A 21,128-nucleotide genomic window follows, 5' to 3' on the forward strand; every position below is an offset into this window, starting at 1 on the left:
ATAAAGCTAAGATCTGCAACAATAAAGCAACCTTAAGAAAGAGACAATTAAAAAAATGAAATCTGAGTTTTACGTCCCACGTTTATGCCGGTTAGGCTAAGGAGACGGTGATGATGAAATAATGAATGAAATGGTGGAATGAAGAAAGTGGGAGGAAACAGGAGACCCCCGAAAAAGTCCACGAGTATGGTGTTTGTCCACTACAAAGTCCACACGGCGCGAGCTGGGATCGAACCACGGACCCCAAGCACCGGAGGTGAACGCTCTACCACTGAACCACCACGCCCCCCAAGAGACAATTAAATAAGATTCGGGAAGACGTTGAAGTGTAATGGACCCAAATCTGGTGAACAAAGAGAGTAGCAGAAAACCATACGCTAATTTATTGATTTTGACTGTTGTAATGACATCTGTACAGGAAGAGCACTGTTGTGATCTGAGTTTTTTTTTTTTTTTTTTCTTTCGTAAACCAGGCCCCTTTGCCATATTTTGTTCCCTGTAATTTGTCCAAAACTTTGCTTGGACAAATTAGTAGTATTCACCGATGATGGCTTTACCATACGAGAAACAACCAATACAAAGACATCTTTTGAATCTCAAAATACCTATGATGCATGGGTCCCTGGTTCAATACCCGACCAAGTAAGTTTGGACAATATCGTGTTCATGGGTTTTCTCGGAGTACTCCCGTTTCCTCCCACATTTTCATTCCGCCAATTCTTTCATCATCAATCACTTGCCTTAATTACCAGCCTGCCTTGGCCTAACGGGTATAAACGTGGGACGTTAAACAGAAAGATTTTCGAAAAAGAATTCCAAACCACTGAAGCAATGATTTTTCCGGTAGAATTCACATATGTGGAAAATAACTTTTTATTTATTTATTTTTGTAACTTTGTAAGTTTCGTTTCTCTAATATCCATGTTTATCAGTGGTTTTAAATCGACGCATAGAACCACTTGGGTTTTTCTTAAAACTTTAGTTGTACTTAGGGTTATGCTTGTGATTCTACGGTAAGTATAAGCAATCGCAGAATTAATCTTGCACAAATTTACTATATCCATAATTCTTCGCCCAAAATGTGAAATATTTGTTTACCTGAAATGCATAGATCATTTGCAATCTTTAATCGGCTATCCTGTAGTACCGTATCGTACACTTTTTAAATGTTTGGTACAGCGAAAGAATTCAATTGTCTACTTCAGGGTCGTCATCATCAGACTTTCATAACGGCGATTGAACTCAGATGTCCATTCAGCAATAGTTGAAAATGACGGGGCCGAGTCCCCCGAAGTTTTCCATATTATTATGTATCTGTATTTCGGCTACCTTCACACCTTTTTTTCACTAAGTAATAATGACAGCTCTGTGCTCAAAATTTCTCATTTTTCAAAAACAAACACAGTGTATACGGACAATTAACTTCAGCTGTTATTTGTTGATCCAAAGTTCTCATAATGGAAAATGATTCATAATAAAGTACTCGATTTTGAAGTAGTGCTTCTATCTTTGAGCCATTCCGAGAATTTTTCAAATGACCTTTGTTTTCTAAAAACTATGTCTATAGAGAAAGTAAATATCGCTACATTCCATAAACTAGAATAAAATTTGACGAGCGGTTTTATTAAAAATTTCACTTCTTGGATAATTAAGATGATTTCCAAGTATTTACATCATATATTAACTACATCTAAACGGAAAAGACATGCAGTCACTAAAATAAGTTTACTGAAATAAGCCATCATTTTTTCATCGTTTCTCACTCATGATTCACTAATTCACAGTTTCATAGATGCAATTCTTTTTACCGATACTGTGATGCATAAGTAAACACACAGGCTCGTCAATATTAGCGACTAAGTGAGCTCCCTCCTCACTATACAGCAAGCGCACGCGCCTCTGGCGAGGGAGACCCAGGTTCAAGCTCATATGGTTTGGATTAAATGTTAAGGTGTAGATCTACGTCTCATATAGAATCTGCGCTCAAAGGAACACTTCACTCTTATCCAACTATCAGCGACTACGCGTCAAATCTGGCAATTTTCGTTTGATCTTATGTTTTCGCTTTTGATATATTTTACTATTCTATAGGGCGTAACACAAGAGAAGGTAAATATTCCAGGAGGTAAACGTATGTCACTAGCACACGAAGGTACATGGTTACAAGGGCGCCCATATTGTGGTTTCTAAGGGAAGGGGAGGGGGGCAAGTATAAGCGACGTTTCAAAAATAGTTCCAAATTTTGCTGTAACTAATGTAAAAATTCTATTGGATTTTCGATATTCTGAAGTACAATTTCCTCTAGGGGGGCAAGCGCCCCACCTTGCCCCCCTGATGAGCGCCCTTGCATGGTTATCTGAGTACATGGTTACGAAAGCTTGGTTTCTAATTATGAATGTTCAAAGTGGCCACCCTCTTTAAGAGTTAAGCAAGCTGCATTAAAACCTGTATACGTACACTGATGTAGTTTAGCCTTGGATGATTGCTGCTGCGTCTGTTATCCAGTTGAAGAGCTCCGCACAGTTGCTGAGTTTTATCAAGTCCTCTTTCCATTCCTACAGGTACTGTGTTTCGTAATTATTAAAACAAACGTATTAAGACAGTTGTAAGAATTTAGCATCATCATCATTAAAAAAAAAAAAAAATATTCACGTATTCTTCAATATTCTTCCTCTGCCTTTAGTAGATCAAATAGTAATAGTGTATCAATTACCTTTCAATTCTCTCGAAGATTTCACTTCCAATGTTCCATTGAAAGCCATCTTGAACTCTCCTTTCTGATCTCTTGCAAACACACGTTGGAAAGTTTGTTTGAACAACGATGAGTTGAATGAATCACCCATAACCATATGACCTCTGAAATAAAACAAAAGACATAATAAAATGTGTACACAGGGTGCATCTTCTCTTCTATTTCCCATGAATGATACCTTACGAATCGGGCTTTATGATACAAAAAGAAGCCAGATTGTCTTTTTAACGAAGTTCTATTATACAGGGTACTTCTAATCCTAATACTTAAAACTAATCCTTCTCGCTTTATTTCCTAAGGTTGCACGTTTCCAAACATACCTTTCTGAGCCACAGCAAAATGGAAATGGCTAAATTCCTCCTGCTTTACTTAGCTGCTCTACTACCTATGTTAAGGTAAGTGTTCATAACACACATACACGACACGATTAACCTTCAAAAATTTTGAGCAGTCTGGATAAAATATAAGTATATGGCGTGATCAAATGAAACCCGTTTGGAGACAATACCTGTGAAAGTACTAATGGTATTTAACTACCCTTTATACACTACGATGCAAAGGCATCCATGATAAGCGTGTCACAGCGTCTGTGCTTCAGAAGAAGCCACAATACAAGTTTAAAAATTTGTCCCCTTGCGTGACAAATCTACAAATGCTGTCCATCTAAAATTTGGAAGGTTGGTGTTCGAATCATTCATGGGCGGCTGTCTTCTTATCATCTAGCAGCACCACAGTTCATGCTGAATTCATCCGATACGGATCGAATGTTCAGACATCTACTCACACAAGCAGCTTCATCCACCGTTGCACAATTGTTCCTGCACATTCATGATTAAGAAATCATTACTGTTTTCAACATGTATGCGTCGCCATACATGTCTTTTATCCAACGAAATACTTCAGCTGGTTAAAATTCTTCAGTGGTGAGGAGAGCTATAACAGTACATTAAACTTGTTTGGACAGGTTGTGAATGTGGAACGCTATCTTTCAATACTTATTCTTGCGGGAAAACAAAAAATCTACTGTACAGGAACAAGAACATACTACAACTACACATTCTTTTCATCACACTATATTGTAGTTATGGTCAGCGAACGGGTTTCAGTTGATCACACTATATAAATTAATTATATTCAATTAAAAGAAAAAAAAAGAAACTGATTAACTGTTCACTATATTATAGAAAATGATGTTACCATTTAGTTTAAATTAATTATTTTAAAATTCTCCACTTACCCCGTGGAATTGCAGCACTGTTTCATTTCTAGAAGGCCTGTCTGATCCAAAGCGCATGAGTAAATATCCACGGCATGCCCATTGTTCGCAGCTCGCACCGCCAGGCCCTCATAATGTTTTATTGCCTTCTTCATATATTTGGCATTATCCTTCTGTATATCATGATGAGATCGAATAGGCTGTCGCAAATCATCATTTACTACTTGACCAGGTCCCTGAGAACATGGGCCACCAACGAAGACCATAATTCTAGCTCCAGTATTCGGATACGTACACTAGAAATACGTATTGAAAATATACGAAAATGTTCAATCAATTTAAACTATTAGAAATAATATCAATACTACTATTGTACCATGTTAAGGAAGTTATATTACATTAAGAAGGTACAAGTAGTTAAAGTATTAAGAAAAACTCCGAATTTGTACTAGTGTTAGTGGGAATATTAATAAGTACGATATCAACACAAATTTACTTAAATAACCAATTTTTTACTTTTCTAATACACATGTATTGAACTATTGATTCTATCAAGGTCTATCATAATTAGAACTTTTTTTTTTTCTAAGTGATATGAGATCAACAAATATTGGTGTTCCTAATAAACAAACAAACAAAAAAAAAAAAAATAGATTTCAAAGCAAGCATTATTATGATTAAATTTATAATTATCACTGATTTTTGAAACTTGCTATCTGTTTGTAGTTGTTCGATTGGAATTAGCACTGAGACTATATGAGGCGCCTATCTACAGCTTTGTGTGAGATCCGAGGCACATGAGGATCAGGAAATCAAACCCAGATTTCACAGGCCCAAGATGTATACGTGTAAGATAAATTTCCATATCACTTAGACATAAAAAACACATAGCCACAAGAGAACTTAATTACTTTTAGTGTATAATAACATGTTAAAATACCAAATTAGATTTACTAATCAGAGAGAGACAGAAATCAAAGTAATTCAGTATCACAATTACTCACGTACAAAACCAAATTCAGACCTCGATCGAACATAACTTATGATTTTGAAACTGAAAATTCGTTTTAGGAATATTTTAGAACTTAGTTCTCTTTGGAGAATTTCAAATTTTGACTATCAGCTTTTGCTTAACAAATTACCTGCATCTCTAAATTGAAATATATTACGACAAAGCAAAAAGAAAAAAAAATTCACAAGCAGGTATTTTCGAAGTCAACGTATCAAGAGCTACGAATTTACAAGTATTAAATAACATAATTCCATTTATTAACTTCACCATGCAGTTACATTAAACGTGCGTATGAGTAGCAAACACTGAGCACTGAGTAACCGGTTACTGTTCAAAGTACTCTTACATATAAACTAACTGCCAAAATATTCGACATGACTCCAGTCTTTTCTCTACATACTAACTCAAGTTGCTCTGTTTGATAAGAAGTGCATATGGATTAGCAAAGAAATACTATAATTATAGTAGTCATGAAAAGCATAGATAGACACTAAGAGAGTTTGCTCGCAAAAAAATTCTTGGAATACACATACGTACACAGATAATTTATACCTTGTCCTTCCTTAGCAAGAGTAACAAGGAAATCAAGTAAATTTCGGACAGATACTAGCGGTATGTTAACCTCTGGCTGCTTACAAATGTTGCAAGGACGAGACCAGTGGTGACAGACAAGGAAGATCAACATCCAGTAAGGAAACATGACACCAATTACATTTGAAGTCAAAGCTGTCTTTTAATCCGTCAATCAATGCATTATACAGTGTAGACTGAATTCTTTGGATTCGTAGATGGCAACAAATGTCACTTTTTTACATTCCGTAATCGTGTAATAAGAAAGTGTTCAATAAAAAATCGACATTGGATTTGTTTAACTTGTGAAGTGGCACGTTAGCTGAAATCAAAATGAAATGAAATGAAATCTTCGGGTTTTACGTCCCACGGATATGCCGGTTAGGTTAAAGGAGACGGTGATGATGACAAATGAATGAAATGGTGGAATGAAGAAAGTGGGAGGAAACGGGAGAACCCCGAGGAAACCCACGCACATGGTGCTTGTCCACCACAAAGTTCGACCCGGGATCGAACCAGGGACGCCATGCACCAGAGGTGAACGCTCTACCACTGATCCACCGCGGCCCTAACTGAAATAAAGTTTCAGCTGTTTTTAACAATGTCATAATCGTACTTCAAAGCGAAAGAAATAAATTGGCATTATTTGATGGTAGACTAATACAGGTTTTGGCATGTCAGTTTATATTAATTCGTTCTTTTAATATTAGCATCAAAATAACTACATAAGTTCATGCATTAAGGGAAGACTGGGGCAAAATCTGTTATACAGGTGTTGTCATATTACCCTGACAGGATTATCTTTAAAAAGAGGACCCAATCCCAGAGATACCTAAGCAACGAGAAAATATATGTTACCATTTAAATGAAAGAAACAAAGTAACAAAACGAAATAATCAGAAGAGAATTAATTTATAAGTTCGTTTGCTTTAAGAAAGTATCACATATGCAAATATAACTCATGTATTAAACCAATAATATTACACAAAATGAAAAAAAAAATGTTATTTATAACAAATATTTACCATAGCAAAGCAAAAGCAACTAAATGAAAATAAAAGAGGCTATTAGAAGAAATTATCAACATTAATTTAACATCAAACCTATAGTACAGTTATCATTATTACCATAGTTATATATTCAACAAAAATTTTAAAGAACTACTCAGCTATCAGATATATACTATACTGCATGTCACAAAATTCTGGCATAAGAAAAAAAAATATTTCCTATTTTATGTAAAAAATCCACCGAAGTGATTAGAGTAAAGCACTAAACTCATGCAACTTATATATTCTTACTAAGTTATTTACAGTGCAAAAGAAAATATTACAAATATTCAACATTTGGAGCATAGTATTTTGACACAACCAACATTATTTCTAATATTATTTGTAGTCCATAGATGGCTGTGTTACAAATCGATAAGAATTGCCAGTAAACTGCAAAAATACCGTATTTTAATTTATCTATTACGTCATAAGGAACAGATCAATTTGAGCGAGGTTTCATTGCCTTCAAGAAAATGTCAATGTGCTTATGGCAAAGTAAGTTTGGTCAAATTTATCTATCGTTCCAAAATTAACAACAGAACACTATAAAACTTCAGGACCTAAACTCCCTGATGATTACAAACATTTACTTGGACTAATCTTGGCATATGTCTATTATTTAACACTTGTTGAAATTTTTAATGAGAACTCCCATTTTCCTCTGTGGAGTTTACTTAAAGCTTTTATCGCAAACTCATCACATCACAAAGTATCTATCGTTGTAGTATAGAAATATGAAAAAAAAAAAAAAAAATTCTTTTGGTAATAAAAATACATACAAATAGCTCGATAGGCCCGCGATGGCTGTGGTAGAGCATGCACCCCTGATGCATAGGGTGCCTGATTCGACCTCACATCTTGCCAAGTGAACTTTGTGGTGGACAAACACCGCATGTGTGGGTTTTCTTGGATCCTTCCGTTTCCTCCTGCTTCCTTCATTCCACCATTATCATCCATCTTAGCATCATCGTCTCCTTTAGCCGCGGTGCATAATTGAGGGACGTTAAAAAAATCTCGATATTGTCAGAAAAAAAAAAAAACTGCACTCCTAAAAAAAAAAAAAAAAAAAAAAATTGAATTTTCACGGAACTACTCCGAAACTCTTCTTGATAATATTCCAGATTATCTTCAATAGTACAGATGTACTATACGGTTGTACTTGTTTATGTATATATTTTAATTACCATTAGAAACGTTTTTGTTTTGATATTTCTAAACGATGGATGCCCTGTGATGTGATGAGTTTACTGTGGGAGCTTTAACAAAACACGCCAAAGTCCCCATTCAAAATTTCGCCAATTACTACAGAACAAGACATATACCAGTTCAAGATGATTATATCACGATAAATGCAAAAAAACAAACAGGTAAATTTTTCCGATAATAATCGAGTTTGTTATGATGTACAGAATACATTATAAGATACACAATTATCCTTACCAATTCCCCTCAAAGTTGAACAGAACAGATCTTTAATAGGTAATTGTATCTTTCCTCTGGCTCAGAAAGGTAAGGACAGATAAACTTCATTAAATAGCTGTTTTTAATATATCTAGTAATCTAAATAAAGTCACCGCAAAATTATCGAAGAGCACATTCTGATGTTTTAACCAGTACAAATAGAGAAATGACGAGACTGCAGTTGTTGTATCACAGTTTCTGAGGAATTACACAATGCGCTAAGCTATTATTTGTATCTGTGAAAAATACTTGATAATGTTATATAAATTACCTTGACCGACATTTCACGAGGTTTCCTTGTTAATATGAAACGGATATTAATATCTTTCAGTTTGAGTTGTACAATTTTTTTTAACATCTTCAGTTTTACGCTCATGTTAAAAAACTTACCCTGTAGAAGTTTACCGTATCTTTTCTTACCTTCCATACTTTCCTTCTGAGTCAGATGAAACATGCCATGTGCAAATAAATGCATGATCTGTTACAAATTCAAATAACAGCATAAATAAATGATAACTGAAATTGTGTCGTATCGTGTATTTTTCGTTAATGTTTTTCCTTACGAAAATATGAAGTAAACGTGAGTACACCTACCTCTAGAAGACCTACAGCGATGGAAAGGGCTACTCCTGTAGAACGAAGAGGTCTTTTTCCTTGAGCAACTGGCCATGGATCACGTTGAAGTTCACCGAGAAGATCGGTCAAACTCATATCACACTTATGGACAGGTTGCAAAAACCTGCAACAAAGAGTTACCTTGATTCAAATACTACGTGGTAGAAATGTTCAGATTCTTTTCGCCTTTCTTCGTTTGGAATTGAAGATCCCTATTCAGCACCAAGACTATACTCTATGTGGAGCTACTGAACTACATATACTCCCATAGGAAATAAAACTCAGGTTTCCCCACACAACAAGTTAAGAATTTTACCATTTCTAATTTCACACATTAGTTTCGATATGGTCTAAACACTGTTATATCTATGATAGCTATAGAACAAGTTCCTTAACCCCTCAGCAGCGACCTACCAATATAGTAGCGACAGCCTCATCTTTACATGCTTTCGACATCATTATATTGTAGTTTGAGTTAAGCGAGTAAAGTCATTCTGAAAATGTGCCAATCCAAGCAGTTGAACAACAGAGTAGGGAATACGTAATCACTTTTGTGCCGGTGTATGAGCTTAAGATAGTTCTATGGAAATAGTTACAACATTTTTTTATGGATTCTTTTTCTTTCCTAGTTTTCGGCTTTTTGGGAAGATTTAGCTTGTTCACATACTCCACTAGTTACGACGACATGAACCGAGAAATCAGAATGTTAGTTTGCTACTAGTTTCTTAAATTCCTCGTCACGTTGCGCTCTAAGCTTCGAAAACAGTGTTTCAATACAAACATTTCACTTGAAAGATAACTAATATTACTGTGCTCAAATGACTGCTTCTCGTCATTCTAAGACAATGAGCTGAGCTAACAGTGCCTAAATCTAATAAAAATAATAAAAATAATTTTATCAAAAGTAAAAATAAAATGAGGATTTTTTTTTTTAATGTTCTTTTCTTCGCTTAGTGGTGGTTTGTGAGAGAAGTCACGTAGAAAAAACTTAACTTATATCGCTTCAAACTAACGGAAAGAAACACTTTATGTCTTAATTCTTGTATACATGGGTTAGTACATTGGATAAGATTTCTTCCGCTAGTTTGAAACGATAAAAGTTTTATTTTTATCGATGTGACTTCTCCCAAGAACCGCTACTGTTTGCACTAAAGATAGAATAGTGGCAGACGACCTTCACAGCAGTTAAAATAAGGTCTTTATCATTCTAATGTTAATAAAACCGTATATCACGTAGCACGCTGCTTGCATAAAATTAAAAATGTTATTATCTCTGGATTTTATCCATTAGAATGTTAGTATTTATATGACGATCTAGAAAACTTCGAAACTAAATACAGAACCAACCTGTTTGCTGGTGATAGAGGCTGTCCTCCTGGGCCTCTTGGTTGCTGTTGTTGAGGAACACTGTATTTTCCTATGCCCAGCATATCTTGTATTTGCTTCGCACTGAGGTCTTTGGTACCTCTAAACACATAGCTCTTGGAGCATCCTTCACAACCTAGCTCATGGACTTGCACCATTTTTCCGAACGTAATCAGACCGATCAACGCATTTGGAGGTAAAAGACTCAAAGACATCTGAAGTGAATCCTTCAAAGCGCCAAGTTCTTCTTCATCTATGCATGTGTCTACTACAAGTAGGAAAATTGGCGGAAGGCACTGGGCACGCTACATAAATAAAACAGAAATAAAAATACGATCACCATCTGGATTTATTCTAATACTGAAGTATAGGAATAATGGGTAACAAAACTTATCAAAAACATAACTCACATTCCAATCTTACTTATAATCTTTGCCAGAATTCTTCTTCTGGGAATAAGGTTTGAAATATGTAAGGTAAATCACACATAGGAAACAGTATAAGCAGACAACAAAACGTCAGCTTCCCCCTATAATATAACAGAACTACAGGAATTTAGCAAGATTACTTCGTTCACTGGAGGCTTCTTCGAATTCTCCCTCGACAACTACATTTGGCAATCTGTTTCATCTGTTTTATTTGTTACTTATTCTCAAGGAAGAATCTGACGAGACTAGAAATAAAGAAGAATTTATTCCCGTGAATCTGAGAAAAGTACGGGAGATGACCTATATTATTTTTGTTCCTTTTGGTAACCGCACAGTTATAACTAGAGGGAGGCACAGAATGATGAAAGAAAGGAGAAAAATATGAATATTTAATTATACTTCCTTAGAGATATAATTACGAGCACGTATTCACTCATCTTTTTAGAACGTATCAAGCATAGATTTATACTATCATCTGAATAATACAAGTCCAGGATTAACACCTGGTTGCTAATATATATTATACCCTAAAGGATGTAGAAATATACAATAAGAACAAAACTGAAGGATACTAACATGGGGTTATCCCTCCGAGGAAGCCCAGTCTTCTGAACGGGTGACTAACACATGTCAAGAGTCTGAGGTATACGTCTTGAAGTATATGAATTGATATGATTTGAGTCTGCTGTCCCTTTGAACAGCGAAGTTATATGAGATGTGGACATACAACTTAATATGGAACCCGATCCACGTAAGCTCCCAGCGGGAATCGAACCCGTAACTCCTGCATCGATGGCGCGTTTGTTAATTATATAACGTAAAATAGAGGCAAGCAGGATTCTGTGAACCAAAGCGGGGGAGGAGAGGCTTGACCCATCTCTCAAATGGACAATTAACAGGCGTCACTGGGTCTTGTAGTGATACCTCAGAATGTAAGTCTGCACGTAACTTGAGGTAGGTAGGGCTGGGTTTCTATTCCCTTGGTTAGCCGGGGTTCCCAGAAATGGGTTTAACTTTGCTGCCGGATTGTGGTCATACTGTGGGTTTCGGTGCTTTCGAGTGCTTCGGCATCAAAAGGGGAAGGGAGGTCATATTTAAGGCTCAATGGCGACATTGGTGATGTCAATGAACTCGCTACCCTTCATCAATAGGTAAAACTGGAAGAAAGACATTTGTCTACCACGAAATGTGCGTCTAACTCATGCCCCACTTATACTATGGACTTTACTTGCAAGTGGTATGCAGTTTTGGAACGATTAACCACTGGAACGTCTGAGGAAACAATGGTCGGTCTACGGGTACAAGGTACCGGTCTTTGAAAAGAGTGTTTGCCCATCCCAAATGGGAAAATTTTTGTTGTAGTAGACAACCTCAAACACGTCACCTTCTAGGTTCCCCCAATTTTGTGTTAGCATCAGGCAGCTCCGTCCATCGTGGGATACAATAGAGTAAGTTTTATATAAAGTTAAATATACTGGAGGTACAAGTAAATCCTTTCTCATAAAATAAGGTGAACTAAATGTGAAGATACATCATTATTATTACCCGTCCCCGTATTATTACCGGGACATAAGAGTTTCACTCTCATTCAAAACGGAAGGACTGACGAATCATTGGTTTCGGTAGAGCAGATGATACCTCAGCCCTAATCTAAGATAAGCAGGGTTGAGATTGTAGTCCTTCCCTGGTTCCAACCGGGTTCTCAGATCATGGATTGGATTTTCCCGGTTTGTAGTTATACTGTGGATTTTGGTACCTTGCGATGCCGGAAGTCTCCTAGCACCGAAAGGGAGATGTGAGTTTGCCTCAGGACCTCAACACTGGAGATACCGGAAAACTGTCATTCGTTAGGGGTCTTCCTTCCTGCAGTATTTATCACTGACAGATAACCTTCGGTCCATTACTATTGATTAGATGAGAAAGGAACATTCTCTTCAATATGGAGAGAAGTCCACTTAACGCTCAGCACGGTAACTAGAGTGAAGGAAATTGGAGTTTCGATTTAACCAAAAATAGAGAACATGGAGAAATACTAAAACTTTTATCAAGATATTATGAAATATAAAATTAGAACATGCTATTTAGATTCGAAATACCGTGAAACATAACGAAATACCAATTCTTGTTCTTATTGGTCTTCCATGCATGGTGTAAAATATGAAACTTTATATTTTATTTTCCTCGAGTTATAACAACAAATATTAATAGTAAATGAGAAATGGGGAGAACAACCAATTAGTTTTTAAATCATATCCCTCTGCAGGTGCAAATTCATGAAATTTAGTGAGAAAGCGTGACTGGGTCGGGGATCGAATCCAGGCTTCAAGCCTAGTGTGTTGATGTGCTTACTACCATATTATTGACTACATTCCTAGACCAGCAACAGATTTTTACTCTTGAAGTCGGTGCTAAGCCAAACTTTTAATACATGCATTAACCTACGATCTTCTTAAAACACAAGTATTTACGATATACAGAATCAACTAAATCACAGCGCATCAAGAAACTAATCCACAATAACTGAGTTGAGTTGATTTTGAGTTTATCGTCCCGTTCAGCAGCGAGGCTATATGAGACCTGGACCTACTGATTAACGTGGAATCCGAACCACATGAGCTCCCGCCGGGAATCGAACCCGGGTCTCCCACAATAACTGACAATTTTGTTATTTGGTAATGTACGTTTTATCGAAATTAGTGAGGGACAGCTTGAGACAAGTCACGAATAAATATAATCTATAGTTCCTAAAAGAAGCCTCATTTGGAAAAGAACGTGGCTGGCTTTTCTGGAGATGTATTTATTAGTTTTTTTGTTTTTTTTTTAACACAAGTAAAATATTTTTTTAAAATATTATCGCATATCCTACGAAATCGTCTTTTATATATGACACAAAGGAAATACACGATTTTACAGCACACCAATTGCTTCATAGATACTTTATATATCATGTAACTTACATTTTATCCACAGAATTTCAAATGCTAAGATTTTCGTCTCAAGTACTTTCTATATCATTATTACTCATACCACTATCTACAAACAGCTACGGACAACGATCTAAAACTTTTTTGAAAATTAGCGATAAGGAAGACTAAGAACTCAGAGTGATAATATTGTGTAACTCTTGACTACCCTCAACAAGCATTTTTTCAGTAAAGAAAATTAAAAAGCCAACGAAGATCGACAAGCATTCAAGAATATCAAAAAAGTTGCATCAATATTCAACAACAGTTGAACAAGTGAAAAGATACTTCTTTTTTTTTTTTTTTCTTCCCATTAGTAAGCACCTACAAAATAACCATAGAAGGTAAAAAAATAGGACAAATGTATCATTATAGATTTGTTCAGATGTACTATGGATACTTACCGTAATTGTATATTCAATAGTAGAAAACATGGGAATAAGTTCTGCCGGCTGGTGTTGCTCCGTAATAGCAGCATATTGCGGAGGAAACTGAAACAAAGTAACCTCTGCGTAAGAATTATAAACAGTTCATTTTTAGAATTGCAAATATTACGCAAGAATTTATATTTTGTTAAAATATTTAATCTCAAGAGATTTTAAATATAATGATGATAAGGACAATTTTTATTTATTTATTTATTTATTTATTATTATTATCTCAATTTTCAGAACAATATTTAAGTATACAAAATGGATCATTTGTTTTGACAGCCCTCGTAACTTTTAAATTAATAGATACGAAACGCTGAAATTTTAGACCGTGCAAATATCGCTAGGAAGACATTGTTTGAAATACTCTTCAATGCTATTAGATAAACGGTGTTGCCAACCCAATATACAGTTATATTTTATAAAATGGAACTACATCAGATTATTATATATTTCAAATCTACACGTAAAACGAAAACTTACAATTTCATACTTATTATGTAGTGCTGCAAACTACGGACGGTACAGTATTACAAATACGGAAAAACAATCACATTTAGGAAGGTTCTACTACAGTAATTACGTAAATGAACGGACGAGGTAACGTACAATATTACGGTTATCGTATCACATATTTCGAAGTAGAAACAAGTTACAAAGAATTGAAAATTAGACTTTTTTCAAACGACTTTATTTCGAAAAAGTGTTTAAATAAGTATGAAATCCAATTAAGTACATAGTTTAGAATAGGCATAAAAATCATAATGTCGTTTACACCAATTTCATATCTCAATCCATTCGGAGATATGAAAAAAATAGTGAAATTTGATAAAACTGCTTAAAATAGCGTGTTTGTGGTAACTTATAAAAACTTTTTGATTTACATTGCTTCTATGGCATTACAACAATATTTTTGGTAGGTATAATTACGACAAGTACTCAGAATTACATAATTTTAAGAATTGTTGCAAACTTTACCAGTGTTTACCATATCTCCAGAACGGCCTGATATCAAGTTGATGAAAACCATATTATGACCATCATATTTATTGAAAGTCATCTATGCAATTAGAGGAAGTACTTGTCTAAGCAGTTTATATATATACAGGGTGGTTCAGTAATGTTGGACAGCCCTGAATAAATCGGAAACCAGAAGAGATATTAGCAAGAGTGTGGTGGATCCAGATACTTGTGGAAGGGGGACGTCTTTTGAGGTACCACACAATGTTACCAGGTCAACAGTGTTTCCAGCTCAGTACAAAGTTGTATTTTTTTAAATGAAACATATAGAAGTTTATGCCATCAAAAGAATTAGTACAGAATGTGAATACCAACAAGCGAAAGCGCATCTGTCAGTGTTGCCAAATAAGGAAGTTATAAAGCTTCAAAGAACAAGAAATTAAAGTGTCCGTAGGGAAAAACTAGCAAAAAGGCAAGAAAAATAATACTACGGAATGAAAAGGAGTAACAGAAAGAGTAAACCAAAGAACGCACTGCATCCAGTGAGTAACAGGGTTGCCAAAGCAAAGGGGGAAAAATTGAAAATTTTGCAGTTGCTATAGGAGGAAAAATGCCCATATGACATAATGCTGGAAACACCATAGAAAGTCTATGTAAGAGTCAGGAATCCTACTCGCGTTTGTTCGAAAGCGATATCTCTAACCGTTTTCGAGATACACCAAAGATGTGCGGGGTTTGCAACACTGCATAATTGATTTGACGATTAGACCCGTGTAGTTCTTACATTTTGTTGGGCGTATCATTTTCATTACTCGTTCCTGTAGTTTGGAGGGCGAGGGAATTATTATGCAGTGTTGCAAACTCCGCACAGCTTTGGTGTATCTCGGAAACGGTTAGAGATATTGCTTTCGAACAAACGCTATTTAGATTCCTGAATCTTACATAGACTTTCTATGGTGTTTCCAGCATTATGTCATATGGGCATTTTTCCTCCTATAGCAACTGCAAAATTTTCAATTTTTTCCCCCTTTGCTGTGGCAACCCTGTTACTCACTGGATGCTGTGCGTTCTTTGGTTTACTCTTTCGGTTACTTCTTTTCATTCCGTAGTATTACTTTTCTTGCCTTTTTGCTAGTTTTGCTCTACGGACACTTTAATTTCTTGATCTTTGAAGCTTTATAACTTCCTTATTTGGCAATACTGACAGGTGCGGTTTCGCTTGTTGGTATTCACATTCTGTACTAATTCTTTTGATGGCATAAACTTCTATATGTTCTATTTAAAAAAAGTACAACTTTGTACTGAGCTGGCAACACTGTTGACCTGGTAACATTGTGTGGTACCTCAAAGGACGTCCCCCCTCCACAAGTATCTGGATCCACCAAATTCTTGCTAATATCTCTTCTGGTTTCCGATTTATTCAGGGCTGTCCAACATTACTGAACCACCCTGTATATATATATATATATATATATATATATATGAAGGTTTTTGTATTAAATCAATCATTTGTATCTTCGTTCCCATTCATTCGAAATCCGTCATATCACGTTCACAGTATTAGAAACTAAAGTACTTTGGACGTCCATTGCTCCATCAGGCTCATTGCTCCATAGCTATTATTGCTATAAAGGCCACACAACTTTGGATGTTTGTGATAGTGTAGCGTCCTTAGCTTGCAACAGCGAATAACATATCTGATATCGTAAGTTTTCGTGAAACATGTAAATTAGAAAACCTAACATAGTACCATTGGAAAAAATATAATTTCATATTGGGCTACGAATACTGTTAACCTAGTGGTATCGCAGAGTGCGTCAGACAATGTCTCCCTACCGATATTTGCATGGAAGACAATTTCAGAGATTTTAGTATATCAGTTTAAAAGCTACAAGAGTGTATCAAGCTAAATAATTCAACCTATATATATATATATATATAAAATTCAGTTTAGAAGCATACTTACAGGATTGCGTTGGAAGCAGAAGTTGCAAACCCAAAGCTTTGCCCTGTAATCCACCTGGCACAATGGGTTAAGAATAGCACGACACGTATTTCTTGTACACAACACAGGATCATACTGAATCGGAGGAAGATCTATTAATAAAAATTAAGAAATGAAAACGTTAACACACTGAAATAACGTTCTCAAGCAAATGAGCTAAAATAGACATTCAAATACAAACTCTTTCGGCTCTAACTCTTTTACCCACCGACTTCCTTTCAAATTGCATACCATGATGCAAGAACAATAAATATAGACAGCTACTAAACTCTGAAGTAATTTAAATGTTTTATAAACAGAAGAAAATAGGAGTAAGATAAACTAAATAGCCACACTTACGTAAAAAATAAGCATTACATATACCTATGGAGTAAGTCCCATACTGTTTTTTTTTTTTTCATTTCATATTATTCAACATATATGAGGTGCGCTCAATTTATTATTATTACTGTTAGCAGATGGACGAATACAGTTGGAAGGTAACGGGCATGAAAAATTCGCTTGGTGCGTACAAAAGTTTTAAGAAGGTCGAACGTCGTGTGATTTAACGAAACCAAGCAGTCTTGACCACAGGCAAACCGAACCGACATCACGATTACGCGAGTGGAGAAAGTTTTATGGACGACCTTGGATGAAGTGTGCGTAATATCTCCTCTGAACTTAGCATTTATATGGGATCTGTTGAGGCCATTCTGTATGAAGACCTGAAAGTGAGAATTATTCCTTCAAAGTGGGTTCCCAGACCGATGACTTTACCACAAGGCTACGCAGGTACCAATGTGTCAATTGATACTAACACATGACGACGCCATGAATGGTGTTTTATTTCGTTAAGTGTCGCAATAAATGAAACATGGGTACCGAATTCCAATTCTTATATATGTATAATACAAAAAGGTATTCGCCACACTGAAAGCATACAAACTCCCCGCTACCACAGAAACTTGGAGACAGTGGTTTTCGAGTGGTCCAGACACAATGAAGATGCGTTCATGGCGACCATGGAATCATGGCGTCATCAATGCGAAAGAAGTTAAGTCTAAAAGATTACGTTGAAAAGTGACGTAACTTTTAACTTCCTGAGGTAAGTTGTTTGTGACATAAAATAAATAAATAAATAAAAAAGGGAGTCCTGAGTGCTTGAACGCATCTTGTAGATAACACGATTCAGAGTAAGGAAGAAATCAGAAGCTAACTACGTCTATTGGCACTGACGCCGAAGAAATTAGTACAAAATAATCTGTTTACATTTCATACAGCATTCATATCAAAGAAGAAAGTTAAACTTGAAACAAACAAAACCACGAGAATGTGTCACTGGATGATTAAAGGAAACTGCTAGGAAAATAAGACAATTTCCATATATCATTAATAATACACTTTCTTAAGAATCAAGAGATGTGCGTATGATATTTGCAACACAACTTTCTTTACCTACTTCTACCCTAGTCTTTATAATTCATAGAAGAAAATCGATGCACCAGCGCTATAAAAACTTCAGTAAAATGACATCGAATTATATATGTATACCAAAATCTGATCAAAATAAAACTTTATATACTAAAATGTCGCTGTAGAACGCCAGAATAAAGAAATTTTGGTACAATTGCGAAATTGTTTTTAGGTATCTTCTCTATATTATGATGTGCAAAAACATTTCTTTTTTCACAGGACAGCTATAATTCAGTGGTATAAAGCCCACCTATAATTCATGGGATCACTGGTTTGTTACCAGTTCCCACAGTGAGTTTTGTGATGGACAAACACTATGTGCGCAGGTTTCATCGCAGTTCTCCCGTTTCATTCCACTTTCTTCACACCGATCATTACTACAGTCATCCTTACCCTCGGTGCATAATCGTAGCATGGATAAGCTTTTCTTATATATATATATAAGAGAAAGAACTTGTTAACGCATTTCGATCTTTCAGTATAACGAATTAAAATTTCGTCTTTCTCTTTATTCTCAGCTTTATCTTTTTCAAAATGTATGATTGAAATTGATCTGTTTTACAACAAACATTTTTCTTATTACATTATATCATTATTCAGATGACAAGGTAGCCATTTTGCACTGTCGGTTAAACAAGATAGTGATTTGAAAAGAAACATTAAATAATCTTTGTGTATCTTCCAATGCAAGACGTAATATTACTCCTAACACGAGCGCAAAGTTTAAAAATCCATTAACGGACATTATGATCTCACATTTCTGCCTTACCCTTTCGTTTATGTACATCTCATCTCGCCAGTGTTGTTAGGTAGAAGGGTAAATACCACAGCCTACAGATTTCTGACGTGGGAAAGGAGTCAAGAGTACTTTATTCGAACGTCTGACCTGTATGTCATATTACAAGTACTCCGCTTACATATCCTAATTTTCCTCTCATTTAATAAATGTTTAATGTATTTGTCTGTACATTCATATTGAAACAATTAGATCCTGCAATGGATATAACAACACGTGAGTTTTTGAGAATTAGTTTATTTCATATAGCTAAATTTCACTGTAACACATTAATTTTAAAGGTCTCTAAAATTTTGTTATACTGGTATTTTACTGAATTAATAACTTACCTTGCAGTTTTAGTATTATATATCATTGTCTTTATAAGATATTATATATAAACTTAAATGTAAGTATCAGGAGCCATATTACCTGGTCTTTCCTTCAAAGGCTGGTACAAACAGCCTAAAGGTACAACAAGACGAGTTGCCTCCAACCGACTGGACGGCCATACATTCCAAGTGAAGCGAACACCATCCCTATCTTCGTTCTGTTGAATAAATTCTTCGTATGTGGTCATCCTACAATTGAAAATTTGTATTCAGAAAGATAATACAATGGTTAACACGCACTGTTGTGTTTTGTTAAAATAATAATAATAATAATAATAATAATAATAATAATAATAAAACTACGGTTATTTTTGGTTTCACCTAATTGCATGCCTTAGTTGAAGTATTTTTTTTTCTTTAATGTTTAAACAATCAACAAAATAATAAATAAAAGAAAAAGGACTCACATCGTATAAATTTAAGGGAGCATTTCCACATCTCAAAGCCTCTACATTTTTTCTCATATATTATCAACCTACGAAACATGAATGTACATAAACAATGCATTGAAGTCAAATGTATTTTCTGCACATGTGTATGTATGAACAGTTCAAAGCCAACGTGGACTCAAATGATTAGAATCTAGGTACTATTCACTTTTTCAATGGATATGCAAATTAAATATAGTGGCTATATTTCTAACTCACTGAATTAACTTGGACTAAATTAGATCTTTTGTACTCTGTAGTCTTTCCAATTGTCCACTTATTTTAATAATGAATGTAAGTATAACTTTGTAATGTGATTTCACTTCTGCAGTTGCGTAACTATTTGCCCTTGTGAAGTGACTCAAAATATTCACAAGTATGTAATATCAGTAGAACTATTTCTAATAGGTTTTCTCCGCGAATGAGTCGACAAAGTCTTTGTAATCAAGAGACCTCAGGTTCGAGTCCAGATGGAAGACTACTTTTCCCGGGGCAAACTGATCAATTTTAAGCTGTAGATCCCGCATTTCATAATTCCGCTGTTGCGTAAGCACGTTAAGGGCAAATATACCTATGTCTACCCATAGATAATCTAAATAAATAATAAAGCAAATCTATTTTGAAAAAAACATGAACTTTGCTAAACCTGCTTACGTTTTGAACACGCATTCCTCTATAATATGGAAACCATTACGGGATGAAGTGAAGTGAGAAGGCAGTGTGTTACAATCTTCTACCATAGAAGTGTACGAGTGGTACGAATGCAATGTATTAACTTATGATCCGCAACCATAAAAATGTCCGGAAAGTGTCCCAAAGGCAACGGATTTCGATGCAGTACATCTCAAAAGTAGTTAAATACATTCCGCACAAAATATGAAATTACAAAATAAGTTCTATTTTCCTCACTTCCTTCCGTTTTGTACGCAGAAAGTTGGGTGCAGATTTATTATACGGATCCATGGATTTGTAAAATTTACAGAAGAAATTTGTAATAATATTTTAATAGAGTAATGTGTAGATAATGAAAATATGGTGTGCACCTAACTCTGAGATGCGTATTCACGTGGAAATGTAGTTATGAAAGTCGAAGGTGGTACCCACGTACTCTCTCTCTCTTAAGGTATTTAGAGATAAATATAGTTTCTAAAATGTTTATGATAAATCACAAATAATATTGTATTAGAGTAGTCTTTAAGCAATCGAAGTAATTTGTAGTTTTACGTCCAACACTGATTAGTACATAAAAAA

The 21,128-nt window shown here is 35.2% G+C and overlaps 1 protein-coding gene across 3 annotated transcripts in view; it reads right to left on the reverse strand.

Moving 5' to 3' along the window:
* The window catches only part of Sec23 (transport protein Sec23), a 52,591-nt gene that overhangs the window by 26,384 nt on the left and 5,079 nt on the right, over nucleotides 1–21,128 (reverse strand). For all 3 annotated transcript variants that reach the window (XM_081730455.1, XM_081730454.1, XM_081730453.1), the window contains exons 2-8: nucleotides 19,490–19,638; nucleotides 16,792–16,922; nucleotides 13,839–13,925; nucleotides 10,026–10,348; nucleotides 8,658–8,802; nucleotides 3,990–4,264; nucleotides 2,714–2,856 (exon numbers count right to left, since the gene is read on the reverse strand). In XM_081730455.1, the coding sequence (XP_081586581.1) occupies nucleotides 2,714–2,856; nucleotides 3,990–4,264; nucleotides 8,658–8,802; nucleotides 10,026–10,348; nucleotides 13,839–13,925; nucleotides 16,792–16,922; nucleotides 19,490–19,637 (1,252 nt within the window). In that variant the 5' untranslated portion in view covers nucleotide 19,638. The remainder of the gene's footprint in view (nucleotides 1–2,713; nucleotides 2,857–3,989; nucleotides 4,265–8,657; nucleotides 8,803–10,025; nucleotides 10,349–13,838; nucleotides 13,926–16,791; nucleotides 16,923–19,489; nucleotides 19,639–21,128) is intronic.

The sequence above is a fragment of the Thermobia domestica genome, chromosome 11 (genome assembly GCF_964235325.1).
Source record: "Thermobia domestica chromosome 11, izTheDome1.hap1.1, whole genome shotgun sequence".
Lineage (NCBI taxonomy): Eukaryota > Metazoa > Arthropoda > Insecta > Zygentoma > Lepismatidae > Thermobia > Thermobia domestica.